Source organism: Pollicipes pollicipes, unplaced genomic scaffold, assembly GCF_011947565.3.
Source record: "Pollicipes pollicipes isolate AB1234 unplaced genomic scaffold, Ppol_2.1 Scaffold_6138;HRSCAF=7277_pilon_pilon_pilon, whole genome shotgun sequence".
Classification (NCBI taxonomy): domain Eukaryota; kingdom Metazoa; phylum Arthropoda; class Thecostraca; order Pollicipedomorpha; family Pollicipedidae; genus Pollicipes; species Pollicipes pollicipes.
The window spans coordinates 7,465,522-7,487,474 of record NW_023596818.1 but is presented as its reverse complement, the minus strand read 5'-3'; the positions used below and the strand labels follow the sequence as shown (position 1 = coordinate 7,487,474).

Here is a 21,953-nt window from a genome sequence, read left to right as displayed (position 1 = left end):
ATGTCCAGCGCAAGAGAGGCTACGTATCCAGCGCTGAAGTGAGCACGTCTCGGTCAGTAGAGTCGGCGCGCGTTCGCCACTGGAGCGGCAGCGTGTCCGGCACAGAAGAGAACGTAAGTCCGACGCAAGGCTGGGAAGCGCTGGCGCCAGGCTGTGGAGCGCTTAACTCTCGCTTTGATTTGCCGTTTTTCATAACGCGAATTGATGAAGGGGAGGGGGCAAAGAGGCCCCTGGCATTTCCAAACTAAGCGAGATAGGGCCTCGCAAAAAAGCAGTGGATAGGCCTCAACAACATCTCGCCACTGGCAATAACTTGTATGCTACTACCACAATATTTGACCCTTTGGCCCAGGGGCGCCTAGTTTCAAGGAGGTTTGTAAAAATAGATGATATCAGAGGCCGCGAAAAACACCGATGAAATCACATGCCGCTGGTTTACTTGACATAGGCCAGTTGAGGTGTGAACTAAAATGGATGTCACCGGCCGTGGGCATTACACTTCCTGCCACGGTCTCAACCATCGGAATCCACCAAAAAACTAATACAATATTGATATTCGAAGGTGCACACAACGTTTTGAACACCTCAATTGCTTACATTTAGCTTTACATGCAAAATGATGACAATAAAAAGCGTTTCATCTAACACCTTTCAACTTGAGAGTTCGCTGAATATGCGGTGCGGTGGGCAGTGTGCGAGACCTACGTCAGCGACACTCGGGCCTTCTACCCCAAAGCAGTCGTTCCTCTTAGCACCAGGAAGCTCTGGATGAATCCTTGACATGCGTTGCTTTAACACGCGTCCGGGTGGGCAAGAGTCAAATTGACCCCCGCCAAGGTTTTCCAGAATGGTTTCCGAAAGGCGCAAATTCTGCATAGCTGTGGAAATTAAATAGCAGATCGTCTGGGATAAAAAAAACTTCGATGTACCTCAAAATGTTGCTGACCCATAGCAGGCCAAAATCAGACCATGGTTTCAGCGAAGACAATTTCTGAGGAATCGTTAAATCTGATGTAACAACGAAGTGTTAGACGAAGCCGTACATCTCTGAGACGCTTTCTTAATGAGCAAATTACGTTGACATAAGGTCAGGAATGAAGGTGAGACCAAGGTCAAAACCAACCTGTAGAGCTTGCTGTATGAGATAGTTTCTGGTGCTCATTTGGAATTTATTGATGGCAGGAACCTCATCATACATCTTCCGTGGACTTCTTCGAGGTCTGAAAATGTCGTTGACCTAAAATGACCGAGGTCAACATTTTTTTTTTTGAAACATACTGCCTAGCGTTATCTTTGTCGCTTGTTTAACTGAAAACCCAGAGCAGTCTTGTATGATTTTGGTCACCATGTCCTTCAAAAGCTCAAACGAGGTGACTGACCTTAAATGAGCATGTGGTCTATTGCTTTGAACCAGTTAGTTAGGTTCTGGGTTCACTTTATGAGAGCAACATGGAATTTGGCCTTGTTCGACCTTTTGACCCAAAGGTCATGACCTAGGAACCTCAAACTTTGACCTCAGTGCGTTCACGTACAGGTCAACACACCCTGTGAACTTGGTGTCCCTAGCTTTCTTAGTTCTCGATATCTCAGTGTGTGTGTGGGGGGGGGGGGGGTCAAATTGACTCCCCACGCGAGCGAAGGGTATTTAGCCGGCCGCCCGGGCGCGTGTCAACCTTCGCCGTTTACCTCCCAAGGTACAGCTCGGGTATTCACAAATGACGAGCCTCCTAGATCGGCAGGGCTTTCTGGCGCTACTACCAGGGACGCCCTTCATGGTAGATCCTTTGGAGAGGCGCACAACGCCTTAAACAAACTGACGATTTGCTACATCCTTCAAATCGGTGACCTTCTCACGGCCCAAACACAACCGACGGCAGTCTTGCACTGAACCCAAATCACAGGCGCATGGCGAGCATTGGAGGCCATCTGTCCCGAATGGCAAGACGCTTTAAAACGCAGCGTAGCAGACCGATCACACCACATCACATCACATCACGTCACATCACGTCACATTACGTCCTTCGCAAGGTGCTATGGCCAGTCACGACTCTTACCACTGGTAATAAGCATAGGTATGTGGCGTTTTATGCTGTTTACTGTGTTGAGTGAATCTTGGCCGAAACATCCGTGAAAAGCATTGATCTGAGGGGCATTGAAAAAAACTGAGTCACTGCCGATCTGTGATGTCAGCACTGGTTTGTCCACTGTTCTGTATTGTCATTGCTTTGCAAGATCTCGGAGCGTAGTGTAGTTTCAAATATATTTATATCGTCTGTTAAAAACTATCCTCATTAAAACTGCTCTATTTGGAAGCATTTCATGGCTCAACTTGCTTACACAGCGAAACGTCAGTGCTTCGAAATGCGCTCTTCACAAGCTAACGCTGCAAGCGCTAGCGAGTACAAACCAATACCACCTTTAAGTTTCGTCTATCTGGGATGGTCTGTTGTAATCTATTCCCATTTTTGCAATTTTGTCACCAAATTTCTCACAAAGTGCTCATTTTCCTCCGATCCTATTAGGTAAATTGGTAGCTTTTCACCCTTGCGCTTACCGAGCATACACGGATTTGTGCTAATGGCTTGATTTCTGTATCCCCCAGTGCCAACCGGAGACGTACAAGGTTTTATGCTGATGACACACGTAAGGGTGGCGCACCAGAGAAAATATAGGCGTACTGTAGTCGTCAAAATTTTATTCCACCATCAGAATCTCATCACGGGTTCTGGCGCCGCAACTTTGTTCCCGTCCTGTCCAATCATACAACGTTTCGTTGCGACATGCCCTGGAACGTCTCGTTTTATTGCAAATTATGTTGGCGCCCTAATGCGCCACAAATCTCGCATGATATGACGGTTATTGTGGGGTTTTGGCGGCTGTTTTTATACCGCGGCGCTCGAGTGCCTTGACGACAGTTTGCAAGCCGGGAGTACTAACGCGCCGGTCCGTATACATCAGTCCAAGCCAGGGTCTCTTGCCGCTCCGCCGCACACGAACCGAGCTTTTTCACGTTATTGCTGAATGGCATGTCAAGGCATTTGGACAGTGAGCAGTCCACGCTGGTATTTTGTTCCACGGATCCGTTTCTGGCGCGGTGAAGGTCCGGGAGTCAATACCACTACTGCATTTGTCAGCCGCAACGCACCATGTGATCAACTCCCGGGGAAACCAGAAAAAAGTTGCAAATCAATCAGTTTTTTATTGATTACAGCTGAAGCGGATTTTCCCAACACTGAGCCGGTCGTGTAGGAATAAAATCCAGCATGCCTGTATTGAGTGGAATCATTGATAAGCTGTCACTGGTATTTCACGACGCACTCAGTGGCCAAGGTTACATGGCGCCGCCTGCCTCTCACCCAAGCAGGAAAGACAGGCGCCGCGAAGATTCGAACCCCGTACCTCTAGTTTTCCGGAGGCGCGGCTCATTGACTAGTCACCTAAAAAAAGCACGATTAACAGCTGTTGCGACTGTTCTGACAGCTCACATGTACAGCACACCTCAATAACGAGGCGTGTTCAGCGCTGTGTTTGTTGCTGCTTGCATTCCATCACACATTGCGCGTTTACGCTTAAGCATCAATACTTAACCCGCGCTGCATTTCAGTAAACACGTCCTATTTGCAGCCCATGCTGTCACCGACAGATAGTGGGGTGAGACAATGTTTGGAGTAAGAGAGGTGAGAGCAATGTTGAATGTTTTCGCAGAATTTTCTCGGGGCTCCATCCAGCAAAACAAATGTTACTTATCCATGGTATCAAAGCCACCACCAGTCAGGGATAAATCATAAATAAAGCATAAATAAATAATACATAAATAAATCATAAATAAAATCATAGATGCATCAAAAAGCTTCTCAGATATATTTTATTGCATTTTTGCCAAGAATCTCATTCTCCAAAATGCGCACACATCCCGCACACTGAAGGCCCAAGCAGCTCGAAATAATGGCAGCCCACTTCCATGTCAATCGATGCACGCTTCGCGTTCATACAGTCCATGTCAGTATGGACGGCACGGAGGGGCTGGCAGGCGGGCGCCCTGCATTCGGTGATCACATCTCGCCTGGACCACCCCACACACAACGGCGCACTGCCGCACGCAACGCCGACAGGGAGACTCCCCTACGCGCCCGAGCAGCACCTCATATACTCCTTCCAAGCTTCATACCCGCAACACGATCTGCGTGCGGACTGGCCGGCGCCACCGTGACGCACCCCTGACGGCGTGCCTACGGAGTAACGCACCGCCCCGAACCGTGACTGTTCTCCTCACTCAGACATGAGTCATCGCCCCACTCAGCTTGCATGCTGACACACTGTCCCGGGGCATGGTCTACCGCCACATGCCCTCGGCTTGATGCTGTCCGGTGGCCCGCAGTGCTGCTCGTCTAAGACCCACACTAGACCCGTGGCCCGCGGTGCTACTCGTCTAAGACCCACACTAGACTCGTGGCCCGCGGTGCTGCTCGTCTAAGACCCACACTATGTCCGGTGGCCCGCGGTGCTGCTCGTCTAAGACCCACACTAGACCCGTGGCCCGCGGTGCTACTCGTCTAAGACCCACACTATGTCCGGTGGCCCGCGGTGCTGCTCGTCTAAGACCCACACTAGACCCGTGGCCCGCAGTGCTGCTCGTCTAAGACCCACACTTTGTCCGGTGGCCCGCGGTGCTGCTCGTCTAAGACCCACACTAGACCCGTGGCGGCCACTCGTCAGCTGCCCCATGGCCAGTGGCGTCGAACCTGTGAACGCACGGGCCCGTCGAGCGAGTTAAGCATGCTCCACTGCACCGGGTTCAAAATGGCAAGGAATGCACGAACCGGCAGGGGCATGCGATTATCAATCATGCCTAACAACCACCTCAGGCTCGTTACGGCAGATCCAGCCGGGCTTTTTGTCATAGAGGCATTATTAAAGCCGAATTGAAACGCAGTTTGCACCCCTGAGCTGCCGTTAAGTCCGGAACTAGGAATCCACTATCACGTTACTCGCGGAATGCACGAAGGATCGCTTCATTCTTTCGCGTTTTGTTGAAAAGGCGCCGACACGAAACCCATGAAGTGACGATCTCCAGCACGCAAACGCATGTCATTAGCACGGCGTTAGGAACATTTCAAGCGTCCGAGGAATGTTGAACCCAACAAACCTTGCACTCAGTGGTGATGACGGCCCGTACGCAATATATTGTGCAAATGTGACAAAGGCAGTGTGGCATGTTCCGACGCATAGTGGCATGATGCTTTATCGGAGTTTGGTGCTGCACGCTTGAAGCAACGCGCGTGGAGAGTAAAGGCCTGATAAATTTGGAAAAGCGAGCGTCATTTCAGACACCTTTTGCTCCGAGATAGTTGCAATGACCGCGCGATAACCTTTTCGGACAGTCTTGCCACCAACACTGTCAAAATAATGTACAGTTGTGCACTGATATCCTACGCCTTAAAGACAACCTTCTATGTGCACATAATCATGATTTTATCTGCAGGCATAGGAAATCAGTTGGATATATATATATATATATATATATATATATATATATATATACGTATAAGTGCTATGCAATAACTTCGCGCGAAGGTGCATTTAATTAGCTTTTCTGCACTTGCTCTAGTCTTCTTATTGCGTTTGTGTGGTTGTCATCGCGGCTAAAAGCAACTCGCTGATGCTTGGCATCTCTTGATTGACCTGAGGTTTCGGAATTGCATTATTTGATATTTTGGAATTGCAATTACATAATAATTTACACAGCAAGAGAAAGACTTCCTGAAATAGATTCTAAACTGCCATTGTGCGTGTGCGCGTGCGTGTGCGTGAAATATGCTCGTATGTGTGCGTGTGCATGTGCGTGTGTATGCGTGCGTGCATGTGTGCGTGCGTGTGTGTTTTTAGAAACGAATTATTGTTTATGCAGCGTTTAAATGCAAGGCACAGTTGATCAGCATTTAAATCCCTTTTTCTTTCTTTTTTTTTGCATTCACATCATGCTTGAGGTGCTGAGGCTGGATACTACCAAGGCACCTTGCGACGCCCTTCATGCAAGCTGTTCTACCAAGCAGACGGAATGGAAATGGGGCCACTAGTCGGAGCCTCGTATGCTCAAGCTTTTATGTCTTCGATTGGGGAATAAGTTATGCCATGAAATGTCATCGAATGCCATCAAATGACATCGAATCTCAGATGCATGGGCGATATGTTGATGCCATTCTGGATGACATCAAAGACATTGTCGCTCTGAACTCGCTGCAACCCAGGCTAGGACTTCTATCAAGACTAAATGTTACTATCGAGGAGAGTATTCGGAATATCACCAGCATCTTCGACGTTGATGTTTGGAACCCAGCGAAAAATCGCGGCCGAAATCTTCAAATTATCAGCCCGAAAACTGGCGGACGGCGAGATATCGGTGGCTGAACATGGGCTGAACTTCTTCGGACTGAACATGGACTGAACTTCTTTGGACTGCACATGCAATTAAATTCTTTTGACTGAACATGGACTGAACTTCTTTGGACTGAGCATGGACTGAACTTCGTCCCAGCCCGCAAACAGCCTCTGGCTCAAGTTGTCTCTGAGCTCAAAGGATGAGAATGTCTCATGCGTCTGCGTGAGTATTGCGTATCGCTTCTGAGACCAGCTCGGATTGCAATGTCGATCCAGACCGAAATTATAAAGCTTCCAGGTGGTGTCCGTCAAAAGGATATGATCCATGCCTGGACATGCATATTGAGGAGGTCGTTGGATACATCATCCTTTCTATAAGAACGAAGGGTACCAATAACGGGGTTGAGGAGGGGAGCAAGTCCCGCAAAATCTCATGAGGGACAATACCATTGCCATCCGATGAGCTGGCGAAGGATCCGGGCAAGTCGCAATGGATAAAAGTAATTGAAACTAAAAAGCGAAAAATGAATAAAATAATGAAAAACAGAACTGAGTGACGCCACCAACCAACCCGTCCAGACAAACGTGACAAGCAAAATAAAAAGACAGGTTAAAGGCATCGTCGACAGCATGTACAAAAAGGCTAGAAAGGAAAATACCAGCGCAGCTACGTGGCTCCGGACCAGCCAAGACCACACCAGCTGCAGGACAGCCCAACACTCCACGAGAATGGCATTCCTTCAGCTGCCTCAGTTGCTGCTCCTGCGCAGTAGCTGCGCTGCGCAGTTGACAACATGCTCTCGGAGGTGCCCAAGTTCTTTTGTTTGGCGTCGTTGACATTTCTTCACGTCTTTTTCCCGGTAAGAGGAGAGCTCTGCGAGCAAAATCGTGAATTCGCTGGTGGTATGGCTTCCTTTGAATTCGGTCATCAAGTGGCAGAACTGCTCTCGAAGGTCTTTTCCTTTGTATCCGCCAGGTCGAAGCAAAGCTTGACCAGCTCATGCGATGTCCTTCTAATCATGTGGTTTGCTTGTACGTCAGCGTCCAAATGATGGAATCATTCAGGAAAGACACCCTACGACACGCAAAAGTCTGCTTTACAGGCGACAAGAAAGGCACGATGGTTGGCGAACCTCTCAGTTTTAATTGCAATCCACCTCAGCCTGCTGGCTTCAGACCCAAGCCGCTCCGTTTCATCTGGGGGTTCATAACGTACCTCTGTGACCTCAGGTCATCTTGTTTGAACTCTAGTGAGATCGTGCTGATCGGCAGCATTAAGTTCTGCTGCTTCTGACTTGAACCCGATCGTGACCCCGTTGACCCCGTTTGGGGTCATCACCCTGCCCGAGGTGTGGAGTATATTTGTTGGTGTGTGGCCTCGGGGCAACCGGCCTGAGCTCAGAGGTCAAAACCGAAGACATTTAGTACCTGTTCAGCTCGGACGAGGAATAATCGATGGGCGTTAATGGCTGAAAGCCAAAGACAATCGAAGCTGACGTAGACCATGCATACATACATGTATGCATACCTACATAAATACATAAACACGCTCGTGTAGAAATTTCATTGTGTATATATATATGAAATGGAAGGCCTCATGTGGAAAAGGGCCACCTATTGAAATCTGGCATCAACAATATCCAATTTACTATTTTTAACTTAAAACAATCTAGCCCTCTAGGAAGGATGTGTTGTATTGCATTTCGTAAAGGAGGAAATATCCCTTTATGTTTCAGAAAGCACGAAAAAATTACCAGCCATTATTTACTCGTCAGTGATGAATTCCCGCGACGAATGACCACATGTGTAGCACCTGCGCCTGGTAATCCAGACAGATACCGACAATACCATCGTCCTTAGCGCGGGCGACGCCTCGGCTGCGGCAATAACGCAAGATCCGCGCCGCGCCCAGCCAAAATGGCTGCCATTTTTACCGCATACATCGTCAGATCGCGGCGCCGTAGACGGTCCAGTGAGCAGATGTAACAAAATCAATAGCATTCAGCTGCCGAGGCGGCACATTTGGAGGCCCCCGGCCGGCCGACGCACGGGCTCGGCTGCAGTCACGCGGCGTCTCGGGCGACTGCAGCGCCACCTATGCTCGCGCTGCTCGCCGATGACAGGCGGTCGGGGGCACGGCGATGTCCCGGGTCTGCGCACGGTCGCGGCCAGTGTTTCGAGAGGCCAGCCCTGAAACGCGTCGGTTTGGGAGATACTGAAGAAGCCGTCTCGTGCAAAGCCGTTTCACGGAAACGGTAACCATATTCGTGTCGCGTCCCGTTCATCATCATACGTCCACCGACTTAGTTCCTGACTTCGTTTGTATGCAGGGGCGTGCGCAAATAATAGCCGCTGGGGAACGTGCCCCCTCCTTACCCCATGTATGGAATGTACTAATATGTATGTGACTCCGAATGTTGACAGCTAGACAATACGGGTAGACACGTAAAAATAGGAAGCTTGAGAACACGCAGTGTTGTTTTGCGACACGCAAGCAATTGCGCATGGCTGCGGTGGCAGGTGGCCGGTTTCAGCTGCGGTTGAAATGCGCCTCACCCCCCCCCCCCCCCCCCCTCCATTTTAAAACCATTCGTACTCCTCTGTTTGGAGCAGTGTCTGTGCATCTACATGCTTGTTGTAACAACGGCATTTGGTCGTCTCATGATCGGCTTCAAGGAATAAAAATGATCAGTTCCGAAAGGTCAGTTCAGAATTAACTAATGATTCGTGCGCCACCGCTGTGCCAACCGACGCACTAGACATCGAATGTCAAAGCGACAGGTTGTAGCTTTAAAATCCCAACATTTGCGAGTGACCCTCCGTGCCGATATCGGTGATGACACTGTGACGCCACCAAGCCGCCAGCTGACCCGCTCCCAGAAGCGTCTGCCTCCACCATGATGCAAACAGGACACGTCGCCGGCCGGGACCGATAGCTGGGCGGGAGCGTCCCAGGTGCTGCCCCCGGAGCAGAGCCAGCCGACCCCAGCCGGGTGGCGGAGCGGGTGCCGGAGGTGAGATAGGGGCCGGTACTTAAGCCCTCCCCAGGCGGTCGCTAGTCCCTCCCTCCCTTCCGTCAGAGCAGCTCGCGGCAGCCCGCATCCGGTCGGAACAGCGGCCAAGTGTTCAGAGCAGGCCTGCAAGCGTCACATCGGCGAAAGTGCGCTGGAACGGGACAGCAAGGTGCTTGAAGTTCGCTGTAACAGTGTCGGGTGGATCGGACTCGAAGCTCGGGCTGTTAGGAGCGCGTCGGAGCAGGATCTTGAGCCGTCCAGAACGGGGCGGATCAGGCGGCACACCTGTCAGCAAGGCTCAAGGCTGCCTCTCGAGATGGCGACCCTGAGGAGCGGGCTGCTGTCGCTGCTGCTGGTCAGCACGCTGAGCGGCATGCTGACCGGCTGCGCGGCCGACATCATCGAGAATTTCGAGAACGGCATGGGCAGCAACTGGAAGACCTGGTCAGACGACAACGGCGGGCACTGGGTGAGTGACGGCTTATCGGACCTGTCCGTCGGCTGTCCACGGTCAGTGAAATTCCTCTCAGATCATCCAGACTCTATGGTAATTATGGAAATGTTTGGTGCGTCGAGTCATGGTCACCCGATTGCCCGAGAACGAGGAGAAAAAAACAGGATGACATGATGTAGTCGAAGTTTGATCAACAGGGAGTTAGGTGCCTCAGATACACTCTTATATTGCGGGATCTGGGAGAGTTATATGCCACGCCTTTCTCAAGGTTGCCTCCATATCTGTTTAGCATTACTACCCATGATGTAAAGGTTATGCGCTCAAAACATAACACATAAATTAGGTTCATGCGCAAGGCAAATCGCTGGCTCTTAGAGACGTTCTCCGAACTCAGAGCACTTACGAAAGTCCTGAAAGGAAAAGGCGGTCTGAAATGTGGGAGGAGCTGTTAATGTCATGTCTGCTGCCGTATAAACACTTTACCGAGGTTATGCCTACGTCAAGTCGAAATGCAGTAGCCGCTTTTGCGTCCATACTCGCATGTCATGTCGCGAATGCCCCTTATAGTCGGGAACAGACAACTCTGACATCGCGTAGCTCTGTTTTTTTCAACAGATGCCGACGGTCGCACGGTCTGCTATCGATGGCAGCATGGGTCCCCGCCTCTGGCGTACAGTGCAGCACTGATCTGACGAGCGTGCGAATGTCAGGCGGCAGACATGCGGGATGGGAGCGTAAAACGCTGGTGTCCGCCTGACAACAAACAGTTTCGGAATTCAGTCATGCTCAGAAGGTCTCCACGTGATCTGCCCGTGGTCGAGCGTCGCGTCGGTCAGACGGCTGGGCGCTGGGATCCCAGACGGACATTTGACAGCTACCGCAGGCTGGAGCTTTCCTCGAGGCGATCGTCTTTTCCGACGAGGGGAGCCTTATCACGCCGTGTTCGGTCATTGTGCGTCCAGTCGCTGAATCATGGTGAGGTTAAATAACCACTTGCTTCGGATCACTCAGGTGGCGGAGTTAGTGTCTTTGCACAACAGGGAAGTCGTAACTAGCTCTACGATTCCAACGCAACTGGAACAGAGGATTCGTGTGCCTTGATCTGTACAAAGGTAGCATGCCAATGCAGAAGACAGGGAGTTTCGACACACATGGGTCATGTGGGCTATTTCTCGCGACAGGCACGAACCAAAATGATCGTGTGCAAAATCAAAGACGGTCCGATACTTTCTACAGAAAGTTAAGAGCTTGTATTGGCAACGATCCACAACTTGGAAAGGTCGGAGGAGCTTGGAGTTCCTCCTGCTGGAGCATAGGCTCAACATGGTCCGACGGCCGCCACAAATGTCATGGGTTACGAGACTCCCATGGCAGCCCAACGCTTCCGAGGGGATCCACCGCAAGCAATCAAACACTGAAGACGTTGGGCGTGAAGAACAAGCGATCTACGCCCACATGTCAATGCCACGTCACTGAGACTATCAGGGCCTGAAACTGCCAGATATGCACAGATGCTTGAGAGATCATTCCAGTATAGGTCATGCTCTTTGAATTTATCATTATCGTCCAATCCCCTCAAACGCATATCACTTCCTAACTCACGCAGCTGCCGTATCCACCCATGCTTGTCGTTGGCCTTCCCAGCGTTGACATCACGCGCCGAACAATTTAATGGAAGTAGAGCTTTGCCGCCGGTAGATCGCCGAACAGCTTAATGGAGGAAGAGCTTTACCACCGGTAGATCGCCGAACAACTTAATGGAGGAAGAGCCTTACCATCGGCGAATCGCAGCCTCGTAGGCTCTTTTCGCCTGATACTGCGTTCCATGCGAGGCTTTCTGTCTGTTTGCAAACAATGTAAAGGGCCAGATAAGGACAAAGGCGAGCCACCCAGCTCTGGGGAGCGATGGAACGCTGGGTCAGTTTCAATGCATTGTTCCAGCAGAAACTACCATTGACGCCGTGCGTTCCTCTGCTCTCCAGCGCCACTTAAAGCATGCCTCTGTAAGATCTCGTATTCCAGTTGAGCGATCCACGAATGGGCGCCGCCGCTGACCAGCCAGCATACCCCAACCGGCCCTAGGCAGCTCAGGAAGGGTCCCGGCCCACGCAGAGAGGAACGGAGGCAGGCCACCCCGGCGGCCGGTCGGCCCCGCCCCAGCAGGGTCAGGGCGTGACCGCGTAATGAGTACCGTCAATTACCGGACCGCCACCCGGTCTAACTGGGTCAGAGCTGGTCCGCACAGCGGCGGTTCCTTAGCAGCGTAAAAAGTGAGTCATATAAGTAACTTTGTTTGCTTACGTAAATTCTCACTGAGGAATGCTCATGAATTTTCAACAGCCCGTCGTATGTTGTATGAGTAATGCGCTTTTTCCGTTAATATACGATTGTTGGGAATTATACCGTCGGGTCTCACATATACGACCGGAGGTACGATGCCAAGCTCGATTTACTTTACGAGTTGAGTGCGCAGCACTTAACCCATCCCAAATCATTCAGAAAGCTATATACTGAGGATCAACGTATTGGTCATCGTCCATTTAACAAACCACGTGCTCCAGCCTTGAATGGGTACATTTGATCTAGCCATAGCGGGCGGGGCTCCCGAAAGCCCCTCCATTTCTTCGAGAATGGTCGAAGAAGAAATGAACGTTGTCCGACTAACGTTAAGCACCATTTTGAGAATCTTGTCCATCGTGTAACCACTCGGTGGCCGACCTGTTATATCAAAACGTTTCATATTTATCCAATCGTAACCGATTAATACCAAATATACAGCTATCGTGGGAGGGGACCTTTTTATGCGTGTGGATGACTGGCTCCGAACTCGTTCATGTTCCGACATTGGGCCCATGGTGATCCATGGAACAAAGATATTAACAACCCCAGGATTCCTTCTGACGGCCCAACAGTTTGTTTCGAAATTGACTTCCCCGTGCCGCGGTGGAGTTCTGGATTTTCGTCAGCTGCGCCGTCTCTAAATTTTGACACCGGCAAAGGTCACTATTTGATCATCACATTGACGGAATTTGTTCAGTTCGAAAATGACAGCATGTCAGCAGTTTCCTGAAGATAAAACTGCCGCACGCCAAAGTAAGTGAGCTCAGGCCAAGTTCGTGGAATGCGGCAAGTATGGCAGCTGTCTCATGAACTTTCCACAAAGCACCCTTCTTTACTGAAATATGTTTACTGCAGTAGCCTCACCATACCAACTCTTCTCAGCACCCTTAGCCAGCGGCGAGATCACAGCTGATGCAATTTGTACCATTGTTCTTTTGTACTTGACATAAGCAAGTCAGAACATGATCTCCTCACTTTTTGGCGTTATTAGATCAGAGATCTTATGCTGACAGCTACCGACCTTCGATATCCCAGGAAGTACTAGTTAAACGACGCTATCAAGTTACCTTAGTTATATTACTAATACCCATACAAATCGAATGCTCCTAATGTCATTCCTTGAATATGACTGGTACTTATCTACATTAATTTGATAGCAGCATTTAAGCAGCACTTCCTGTTTTATCAAAGGTCGATAAATGTCATATTTTCTTCTTGAGAAGCACACTGTTGAGCCTCGTGTTTTCATATTTCAATGCTTTCTGGAAGTCCTTTCTGGGTCTTGGATGGCACAGAAAATGTCATCCGCTTTAATGATCTGACCTACTCGACCTGGCCTAACTTGATCTGGACCTGCTCTGACCTCTTTTAACATCATTCTGACGGATGTCTTATTTTGATATTGCAGCATTTGTCAGTGTTGACACAACGCAGTACTTGACATTCCGCGTGTGTGGCTCCAACGAGAGCCGCGGTCAGGTCAGCAAAGTTGAGTGATCCGCTGTGTTACAATCCAATGACATGAAATATTCTAAGAAAGGATTGAAAGGTGTTTCAGCTATCTCAAAGATCATGTAATTGGCTTACTCCATCCGGCCTGACGTGCTGACGTGACTTGTAGGATTTTACCCAAACTCTATCCCAATATGGCTTGGAGATCTTAAACTAATATTCTTGAACTTGCAACAACTACAGGTATCCAGCGTTCGCCGACGTCAAATTCGCGATTGAATTCGCGTGACTTTGGTCGACCCAGAATGTGATTAAACCTCATCCCAAGATTGGTACAGGATTGAATCAAAGGTGGGTTCATGGATAAAACGAGTAGACTTGTGCAGAAAACGTATAGAAAACGAGAAGAATGTAATATCTCACTGACATGCTCACATTACCCTAAGAGATCATCCTGCCTGGGGCGTTTTTCAGGGGGTTTTGAGTGGGAACCCCAACGTGGCCAATACAAGACCCCCTGTTAGGCGGCACCGCGGACCACTGGCCAACACAGAGCCCCTCATTGCTTTAGGGGCCTCTGTCAACGTAAATCGCGGTCCCCGGCCTTGTGCATGCTTGGGAAATGAGCCCCTGAGGCCCAAATGGACCGGGAGCCGATTGTTCGGCGTTGATGGCCGGTAGTTGACCTCCGGTAGGGCACTGTGGTTCCCTGACCGACACAGGGGATCCTCAATTGTTTCAGGGGCCCCGGACAAGGTGAATTGCGGGCCCCGGCCTTGTCTATGCTTAGGAAATCCCGACTGTACGCAACCGACTGCTCAGTGTCGGTGGTCTCTAGCTGACGTAGAAGCCTGCCTTATCCCAGGAGACTCAGTTGCTGCAAGAGGCCCTCTGACTGACATTTGGGGTCTCGGACCGTAGTTTCGTGCCCCTGAGAACGACCTCCGGTCATCCCTTCAGGCCCATTGGGCCCTCAAATCGGGTCGTTGATCGTCGGTCCCAGGGATTTGGAGATCCCTCGACGCCTAAGATGGGGATGTACGTAGCTCCTGTGCTCCACCTTGCGTGCGCCCCTGAGTGCAGAGCAAAAAAAAAACCGGGCCAGCATGGCAATGGCGGGGCTTTAGTTAGATGCATCCTAAATAACATCAAACATACAACTGAGTCATCCTTTTTGAGATCGATTCCCCCACTGCCAAATTTTACATCCTCAAATCAAGAGTTTACCTCAAAATTGCAACACAGCGTTATGAGCAGCGCTGAAGCTGAATCTGACGATTTTAATTTGTTCAGGTCGAGGGGTAAAAAATTAGTGCCTAGGGCAAGTTGGAGGTGCCGTGCGACATGGGTTGTTTCAAATCCGCTTTTATCTGCCATTTTAACTGACAAACACATCCAACTATCCATGTTCTTGCACTATGAAGCAAAAGATACCCATTGAAGCTTTTCTGACCTTAATTCACTATTTCAAAGAATGACGGCGTGACCGTAGGTCAAAGGTCACGCAATGACCTACAACGGCTTCGAAAGTAAGAATTTTGGTTTCCTCAAGATAATCCCCTTGCTTTCTGGTTAACAATAAAGTCATGGCATCAGTGTGGTTTTATCTCCTTGGACCTTAAAAGCGTATTACATGTCGACCGGCCATGCTTGAGCTGAGATTGCCCCATTTTATTACTTTTGACCACAGTATAATTCAGTGGTTACCTTAACCAGTAGCAAGAACGAAAACGCACTTGATGAAATGAAATGCGCATCTTCCATTGCACTGACCAATTATTTAACCTATGTTAAAGGGAATACTTGAAGATTTTGAAGCAGGCATCAGACATGATGAAACAAGCTCACGTATAACTTTAAAGTTGAAAATACTGCTCTAGACGCTACAATTTGTCTGCTTAGTTCATATTCTCCTCGATACGCCATTGTGTGATTACGCCACCGTGCAGCTGCGGGGATTCGAACCGGAGTCCCGTGATCGGGAGCACACTGCTGTACCAATGGAGCTAGCCGGCTTTGGAGGGTGGGCAGTGGGGATGGATTGGAGAATGAAGAAAGCATGAACATGGACAAGCACGTTCAGCGTTTTGACTTGTTTCAAAAGCTCTCCCTCACCGGTAAGGCTTTTAGCTTCATTGATGAGGTTTTCCCCAGCCTCTCGAAGCGCCCTATGCACCTTTGCTTTATGTGGTTCAGAATGACTACGCCAACCGCGTCGCCGCCCGTCGTCGGCTGCGGACTGCAACTAGTCACCGTACCTTCGAGCGTGAAGCGAAACCCGAAACCCGACTGCTCCATTCCGTCGCGAAGGAAGGATCTCATTGCCGAGACACTTTTCACTTTCAATTTAGGACAGCAGAACACCAGGTGAAACAGCATGCTAGCGGCACGTGATTGGAATACCGTAAATATCTCATTGTCATGCATATGCGGTAGCGAATCCGAAACTAGTGTGCGTTGTTACCAGAAGTTGAGCGATTCATGTCGCTGCTGATGAGACTGCGGGATCCTATTCCTCCCAACTAATTTACATGAGTACATAGATTCAATCAAATGTGCATTTGAAAGCACTTATCTGGAAATATGTTACGGTCGGTCGGAGACTTCCAGTTTTCATGTCAGCAGTACCACTCACAGGCGATGCGTGTGCTGTGTGTGTTATGCACATTATTACAGCCTCATCCCACTTCCCCGATGGTGTTCAAAGTTGTTGATTGGTTCACCTTTTGATAAGAAATGACCATTCATTACATGCGAAACATACATGCCGTCATCACCCACCGAGCTTGTCACTGGAGCAGACCACTGCTAAAAGTTCTAACACTGGTCAACTTTAGTCCGGACATGGCCTGCTACCATGATCGATCGCAGGACCATGTAGATAAAACCCCGTTTTCATGGACTAGTCATGAAGAAAACACATCGATGCTTATCTTGTGCAAACACAAATTCTTACTTTCAAAGCCATTGATATACATCGTGTGACGTTTGGCCTAAGTTCACGCGTATTTTTCGTAATCATGACCCAAGGTCACAAAAGCTCCGAATTCGCATTTTGGGCTTTATGGAGAGTCAGAACATAAATAGTGATGGGTTTACTACATTTCGTGGCAGTGAAAAGCGCACTTGACACACCCTATGTCACAAGCGACTTCCAACTTGCCTCAGGCTGTAACTTTTCTAACTTTTTTGTAACTTTTCATAACTTTGACCACTCAACTTGACTGAAATAGAATTATCAGGCTCCACCTGACCGGCACAAACAGCCCCAGGACACAATTTGACAAATACTAATGCTTTGAGGGTGTACTGGGTGGGTTAATCTCACAGAGAAATCGCCCAACTATATTGGACGCGCCAAAAATGGTAAAATTACGCTACAACATGCTGTGATTTGAGGATAGTTACAAGGAAGGCTATTCCTTGTCAAGCTCGGCTGTTTGCCATGTTTCACAGCCTTTGAAGAACGAGCAGTCTGGTGATCATACGACTGGCGTGCTAGAGCAAAATCTAGAGAAACGTAACGACAACACTGTTGGTGATCTATAACTACTGTCCGCGTAATTCTTCGACACCCTATGCAGTTTTAGATAGCATGTGATGTTGGGTCAAACGGGGTCAAACGGCGTATTTGCTGTCTCCACGGACCGCCTCTGGCGGACAGGCATGCTCACTGCTTTAGCGGAACACAGGAAGCAAGAAGGTGGTGCGGTTATGCTATCTAGATAACGTACATTGGTGAAGGTATGAACTTACCTTATATCGTATCGATTGTTACGTCACGATTAATTCCGTTCTTAATTCCGTGTCAGCACCACACCCAGCAGGCAGCCTCCCGAGGTTGTGACGACTTCGGCGAAGCTCGCTAAAGTCACCGCGATCTCGCTAAAGCTGGCTAAAGCTCACTCTGAGACAACAATAGCCTGATCAATAGCCTGATGAAGCTATCAGCCGCGTTGGCCGCACATCTGTGCGTCACGTTCATGGCTGTCTGTGTGTTACACGCCCCGACCTCACCCCACCAGGCCCTCCTACCCTGCTAACGCTGGCAGGCGCTCCGCCGCAGCTCTGGAGGAACGCCTCCGACCTGGACATGCCGCAGAGACCTGACGGCGACTCGGGCGTCACCATGGTCTTCCCCAACGAGGGAAAGGACTCGGCGGCTGCCCATCTCTACAGTCCGTTGCTGACCTTCCCGGCCGGAGCCAAGATCAAGTAATGACCACAGTGCCGTTCTCCATCTGTGGCATAGCATGGTCGGGGGTGGCCCGGCCGTGATCGTGCGCCGCGCATGATCCGAACTGGGGCGTGTTGCAACAGGAGGTATGGGACTCCCTGGCCGGGATTTGGGGGCCGAGAACGGAGCGTACAGCGAATTTGCCTTGCTCGAGTAGGGAAACACTCAAAGCGCAACTCCAAAACGGGCTTACAAACGACAGCAGTGGTTCGTTTGTCCCTAGTAGCGCATCATTTACGCAAGCGAGCAATTTATGCTTGCATTTTCTCGCGCCGAGCAACGGAATCTTCATAGTCAAGAATCCTCGAGCCCTGCACAGTGCATGTACGGTTGTTGCTAGAATGTTGGCGAGCATAACGATAACTCGTTCTCAAACAACCGGTCGATGCACGCAGACTGAGCTACTGGATCCGGTCGATGTATATCGGAGCAGCTAACCTGATCCTGAAGAGGGTGGAGGGCGGCCAGGAGCTGAACCCGTTCCTCGATCTCTCCTCCTACGCCACACCCGACAACAACGAGTGGCGTCAGGCCGAGGCTGATGTGCCGGCGTCGCAGACTACCCAGTCCAGGGTAAGCCAGACCGAGAAGACTCCCACACCCGCTTAATGACTCAACATCGACGCATGTCACCCTCCGAGCGAGAAAATATGCCATCATTTTTGGAAGGTATGCATGACCTAGTCAGGTCATCCTGACGTCCTCATCAAACTTGACTACTCGACTTGTGTTTCGGCTTGTTACCTGAGGCGCCACAGCTTATCGCCTAAATGGCGGCTCTAGACGTCATCCGTTAGCGCGTAGTTCAGGTGTTCACGCACTGTGCGAAGAGGTCCGCGCCCCACGCACCACATTGAGTCACACGCCCCACGTACCACCTTGAGTTACACGCCCCACGTACCACCTTGAGTTACACGCCCCACGTAGCACCTTGAGTTACACGCCCCACGCACCACCATGAGTCACACGCCCCACACACCATGAGTTACACGCCCCACACACCACCTTGAGTCACACGCTCCACGCACCACCTTGAGTCACACGTCCCATGTACCACTTTGAGCCACACGCTCCACGCACCACCTTGAGTCACACGCCCCACGCACCACCTTGAGTCACACGCCCCACGCACCACCTTGAGTTACACGCCCCACGCACCACCTTGAGTTACACGCCCCACGCACCATTTTGAGTCACACGCCCCACGCACCACCTTGAGTTCCACACCCCACGCACCACCTTGAGTCACACGCCCCACGTACCACATTGAGTCACACGCTCCACGCACCACCTTGAGTCACACGCCCCACGCACCACCTTGAGTCACACGCCCCCACGCCACCACCCCAACGCACCCACCTTGAGTCACACGCCCCACGCACCACCTTGAGTTACACTCCCCACGCACCACCTTGAGTCACACGCCCCACGTACCACCTTGAGTTACAACGCCCCACGCACCACCTTGAGTCACATGCCGCACGCACCACCTTGAGTCACACGCCGCACGCACCGCCTTGAGTCACACGCCGCACGCACCACTTTGAGTCACCACGCCTCACGCACCACCTTGAGTCACACACCCACGCAAAGGCCAATGCCGAGTACCGCGATCCGACTCCACAGATTTGGTGGCCACCTGCGCGATATACGGGCATGCATGTCGTGAGGGCATCATTCCATGAGTGAACAAAGACCCCCGCTGCACGCATGCGTCACATAGTTCATTGGTGACGGTGACCGAGGCCGCACTCTGTTCGACAGATCTGCATTTTCGGCTTCCGACGCAACCACAAGCTGGATGCCATCGCCGTGGACAACCTGGTGTTGACGGGAGTGGACGGGTCCGAGACCAGCATCCCGCTCCACCCGGCCGCGGTCTGAGACCACAGGATGTGACCCACCGGATGTTGATAGACCCCCGTGCCTTCTCACATCCCGACACATGTGTTATTAGGAGATGTAGGTTCTGGCAACAGTTTCAAGTGAGTCGGTTCGAATGACAACAGCCGAGAACATCATGCGTTCGGTATTGCGCCTGCCGGCGGGTTCATATTAGAATACTTTCCAAAATAAGACAGACGTCATCAATGGTTGAATATATTGTGTCCGCTTGGTGTCGAAATGGGACATTACATGTAATTTCCATGTCTAAGTCAAGTAACGTCTGATTCCAGTTAAAAACACTTCAATGAATCCCCGCTGGGCCGATGAGACTGATAACAATATTACTGAGAACAATATTACTGTGCAAGTCGACTCATATCATTCGTGCCAAAAGACACATCAAGCTGATTGCGGCAAACATGCTCGAGTGAATTCTGACTCGGTAACAATCATACTTTCTGAAGATATTTGATTGGAATCATACCTGATCGTGCACACAGTCAGGGAGGGAATACCGCCTACTCCCTCCCCTCAGGTCAACAATTTTGTGATATTTTACCGCCGTACGTGCCCTGTGATGGGGGTTTAAAATCAGTGCACACTGGATTCGAAAATGAAGTGAGATTATCAATTAAACCAATACATTCAAACGAGTTGAATTCGCGATCTGCTTTGGCTTTACTAAGAAGAGTCCTATGGTCTGACCCCCCCCCCCCCTTCATGAAATTTAGGCCGCGAGTCTGTGCATGAGCGCAACGTTTTATGAACTCTCTGTTACACATCGTAAATCTACTGATCCTGCCTGACACACACAAAACCCGACTGATTCCGCCTATTTTATCTCCATCCAAAAGCAAGCTAGCACCTGGGTCCCCACCGATTACCACTTGTCTGAATGGCCTTCCCACCCAACGCTGCTTGCACCCCTCGACATACTAAAATGGGCAGATTTCTGAAAGACGCAAAGCTGCACAAAATAACTCTACAAGTTAAACCCTTCGAAATTGCATCCTGCGCGGATATGGGACAACAAATGGTACATTTTACTCGCCATTTTTACATAAACGCCACTGATGAGTAGATAGCGGATAATCGTGGTGTGGATCGCCTCAGATTCCGCGTCCTGTCAGCACCCAGTCTATGAAAGTTCTATTCTGCCACATGGTCCTCGTATATACCGCAGAACGAGCTGGTGAACCAGAGCGGCTGGTGGCCAGGTCACTCATGCAACGTAAATACAAACTCCAATGTTGTTCCTCTGGTGCAGATGGTCAGCTGGCCGCTTCACGTGGGACCTCAGCAGGCACCAGTTGCGGGACCTCTCCCAGCAGGTGGCCGCTTTACGTGGGCCCTCAGCGGGCACCAGTTGCGGGACCTCTCCCAGCAGGTGGCCGCTTCACGTGGGCCCTCAGCGGGCACCGGTGGCGGGACCTCTCCCAGCAGGTGGCCGCTTCACGTGGGCCCTCAGCAGGCACCGGTGGCGGGACCTCTCCTAACGGGTGGCAGCCTTATGTGAGCCCTCAGCAAGCAACAGTGGCGGGACCTCTCCCAGCAGGTGACCGCTTTACGTGGGCCCTCACCAGACACCAGTGGCGGGACCTCTCCCAGCACGTGGCCGCTTTATGTGGGCCCTCAGCAGGCACCGGTGGCGGGACCTCTCCCAGCAGGTGGCTGCTTTACGTGGGCCCTCAGTAGGCACAGATGTGGCGGAACCTCTCCCAGCAGGTGGTCGCTTCACGCGGGCCCTCAGCAGGCACCGGTATGGCGGGACGTCTCCCAGCAGGGGGCAGCCTGAGGACCCGTGCTATCCGGCGTACCCCAGCGCAGCACCATGCCCCAACGTGCTGACCCTGTCAGACGGAGTACACGAGGCGTCAGATCACTTCTGTGACCCCGGACTCCGAGAAGTCGTTTTGAAGTGGCCGCAGTTTGTGTGGGATCAATGGCAACGCCCAGTTGAAATGTACAGTCTGGACTATGTGAGAGAGGTGCTCTGTTGACACACAGACACAAGAATGCTCCGGTGACGGCCGGACTCAGGTGCAGCACATGGTCATCGCGGTGGGCGAGCGCACATGCCTGACAAACGCAATCAGCGTAGCTGTCACGGCACCCCATAATAACCCGGCAGTCGCAAAGCTACAAATCGCAAGGGGTGTTGCGGCGATTGTCGCAAGCGGATTTCACTCGA

At 50.8% G+C, this 21,953-nt stretch overlaps 1 protein-coding gene across 1 annotated transcript; it reads left to right on the top strand.

Moving 5' to 3' along the window:
* The first annotated feature begins 9,381 nt into the window (after positions 1 to 9,381).
* Positions 9,382 to 20,424, top strand: LOC119106304 (uncharacterized). The gene is made up of 4 exons (XM_037229920.1): positions 9,382 to 9,861; positions 17,705 to 17,853; positions 18,271 to 18,448; positions 19,640 to 20,424. The coding sequence occupies exons 1-4, from the start codon at positions 9,709 to 9,711 to the stop codon at positions 19,757 to 19,759; spliced, it is 600 nt and encodes a 199-aa protein (XP_037085815.1). The 5' UTR covers positions 9,382 to 9,708; the 3' UTR covers positions 19,760 to 20,424.
* The last annotated feature ends 1,529 nt before the right edge of the window (positions 20,425 to 21,953 follow it).

What these genes read in the sequence shown, in the direction of transcription:
- LOC119106304 (XM_037229920.1), top strand. Translation starts at nt 9,709, where the DNA reads ATGGCGACCCTGAGGAGCGGGCTGCTGTCGCTGCTGCTGGTCAGCACG. An exon ending in CCGGCCGGAGCCAAGATCAA is followed by an intron (nt 17,854 to 18,270) that starts GTAATGACCACA and finishes CGATGCACGCAG; the next exon opens with ACTGAGCTACTGGATCCGGT. An exon ending in CGCAGACTACCCAGTCCAGG is followed by an intron (nt 18,449 to 19,639) that starts GTAAGCCAGACC and finishes TCTGTTCGACAG; the next exon opens with ATCTGCATTTTCGGCTTCCG.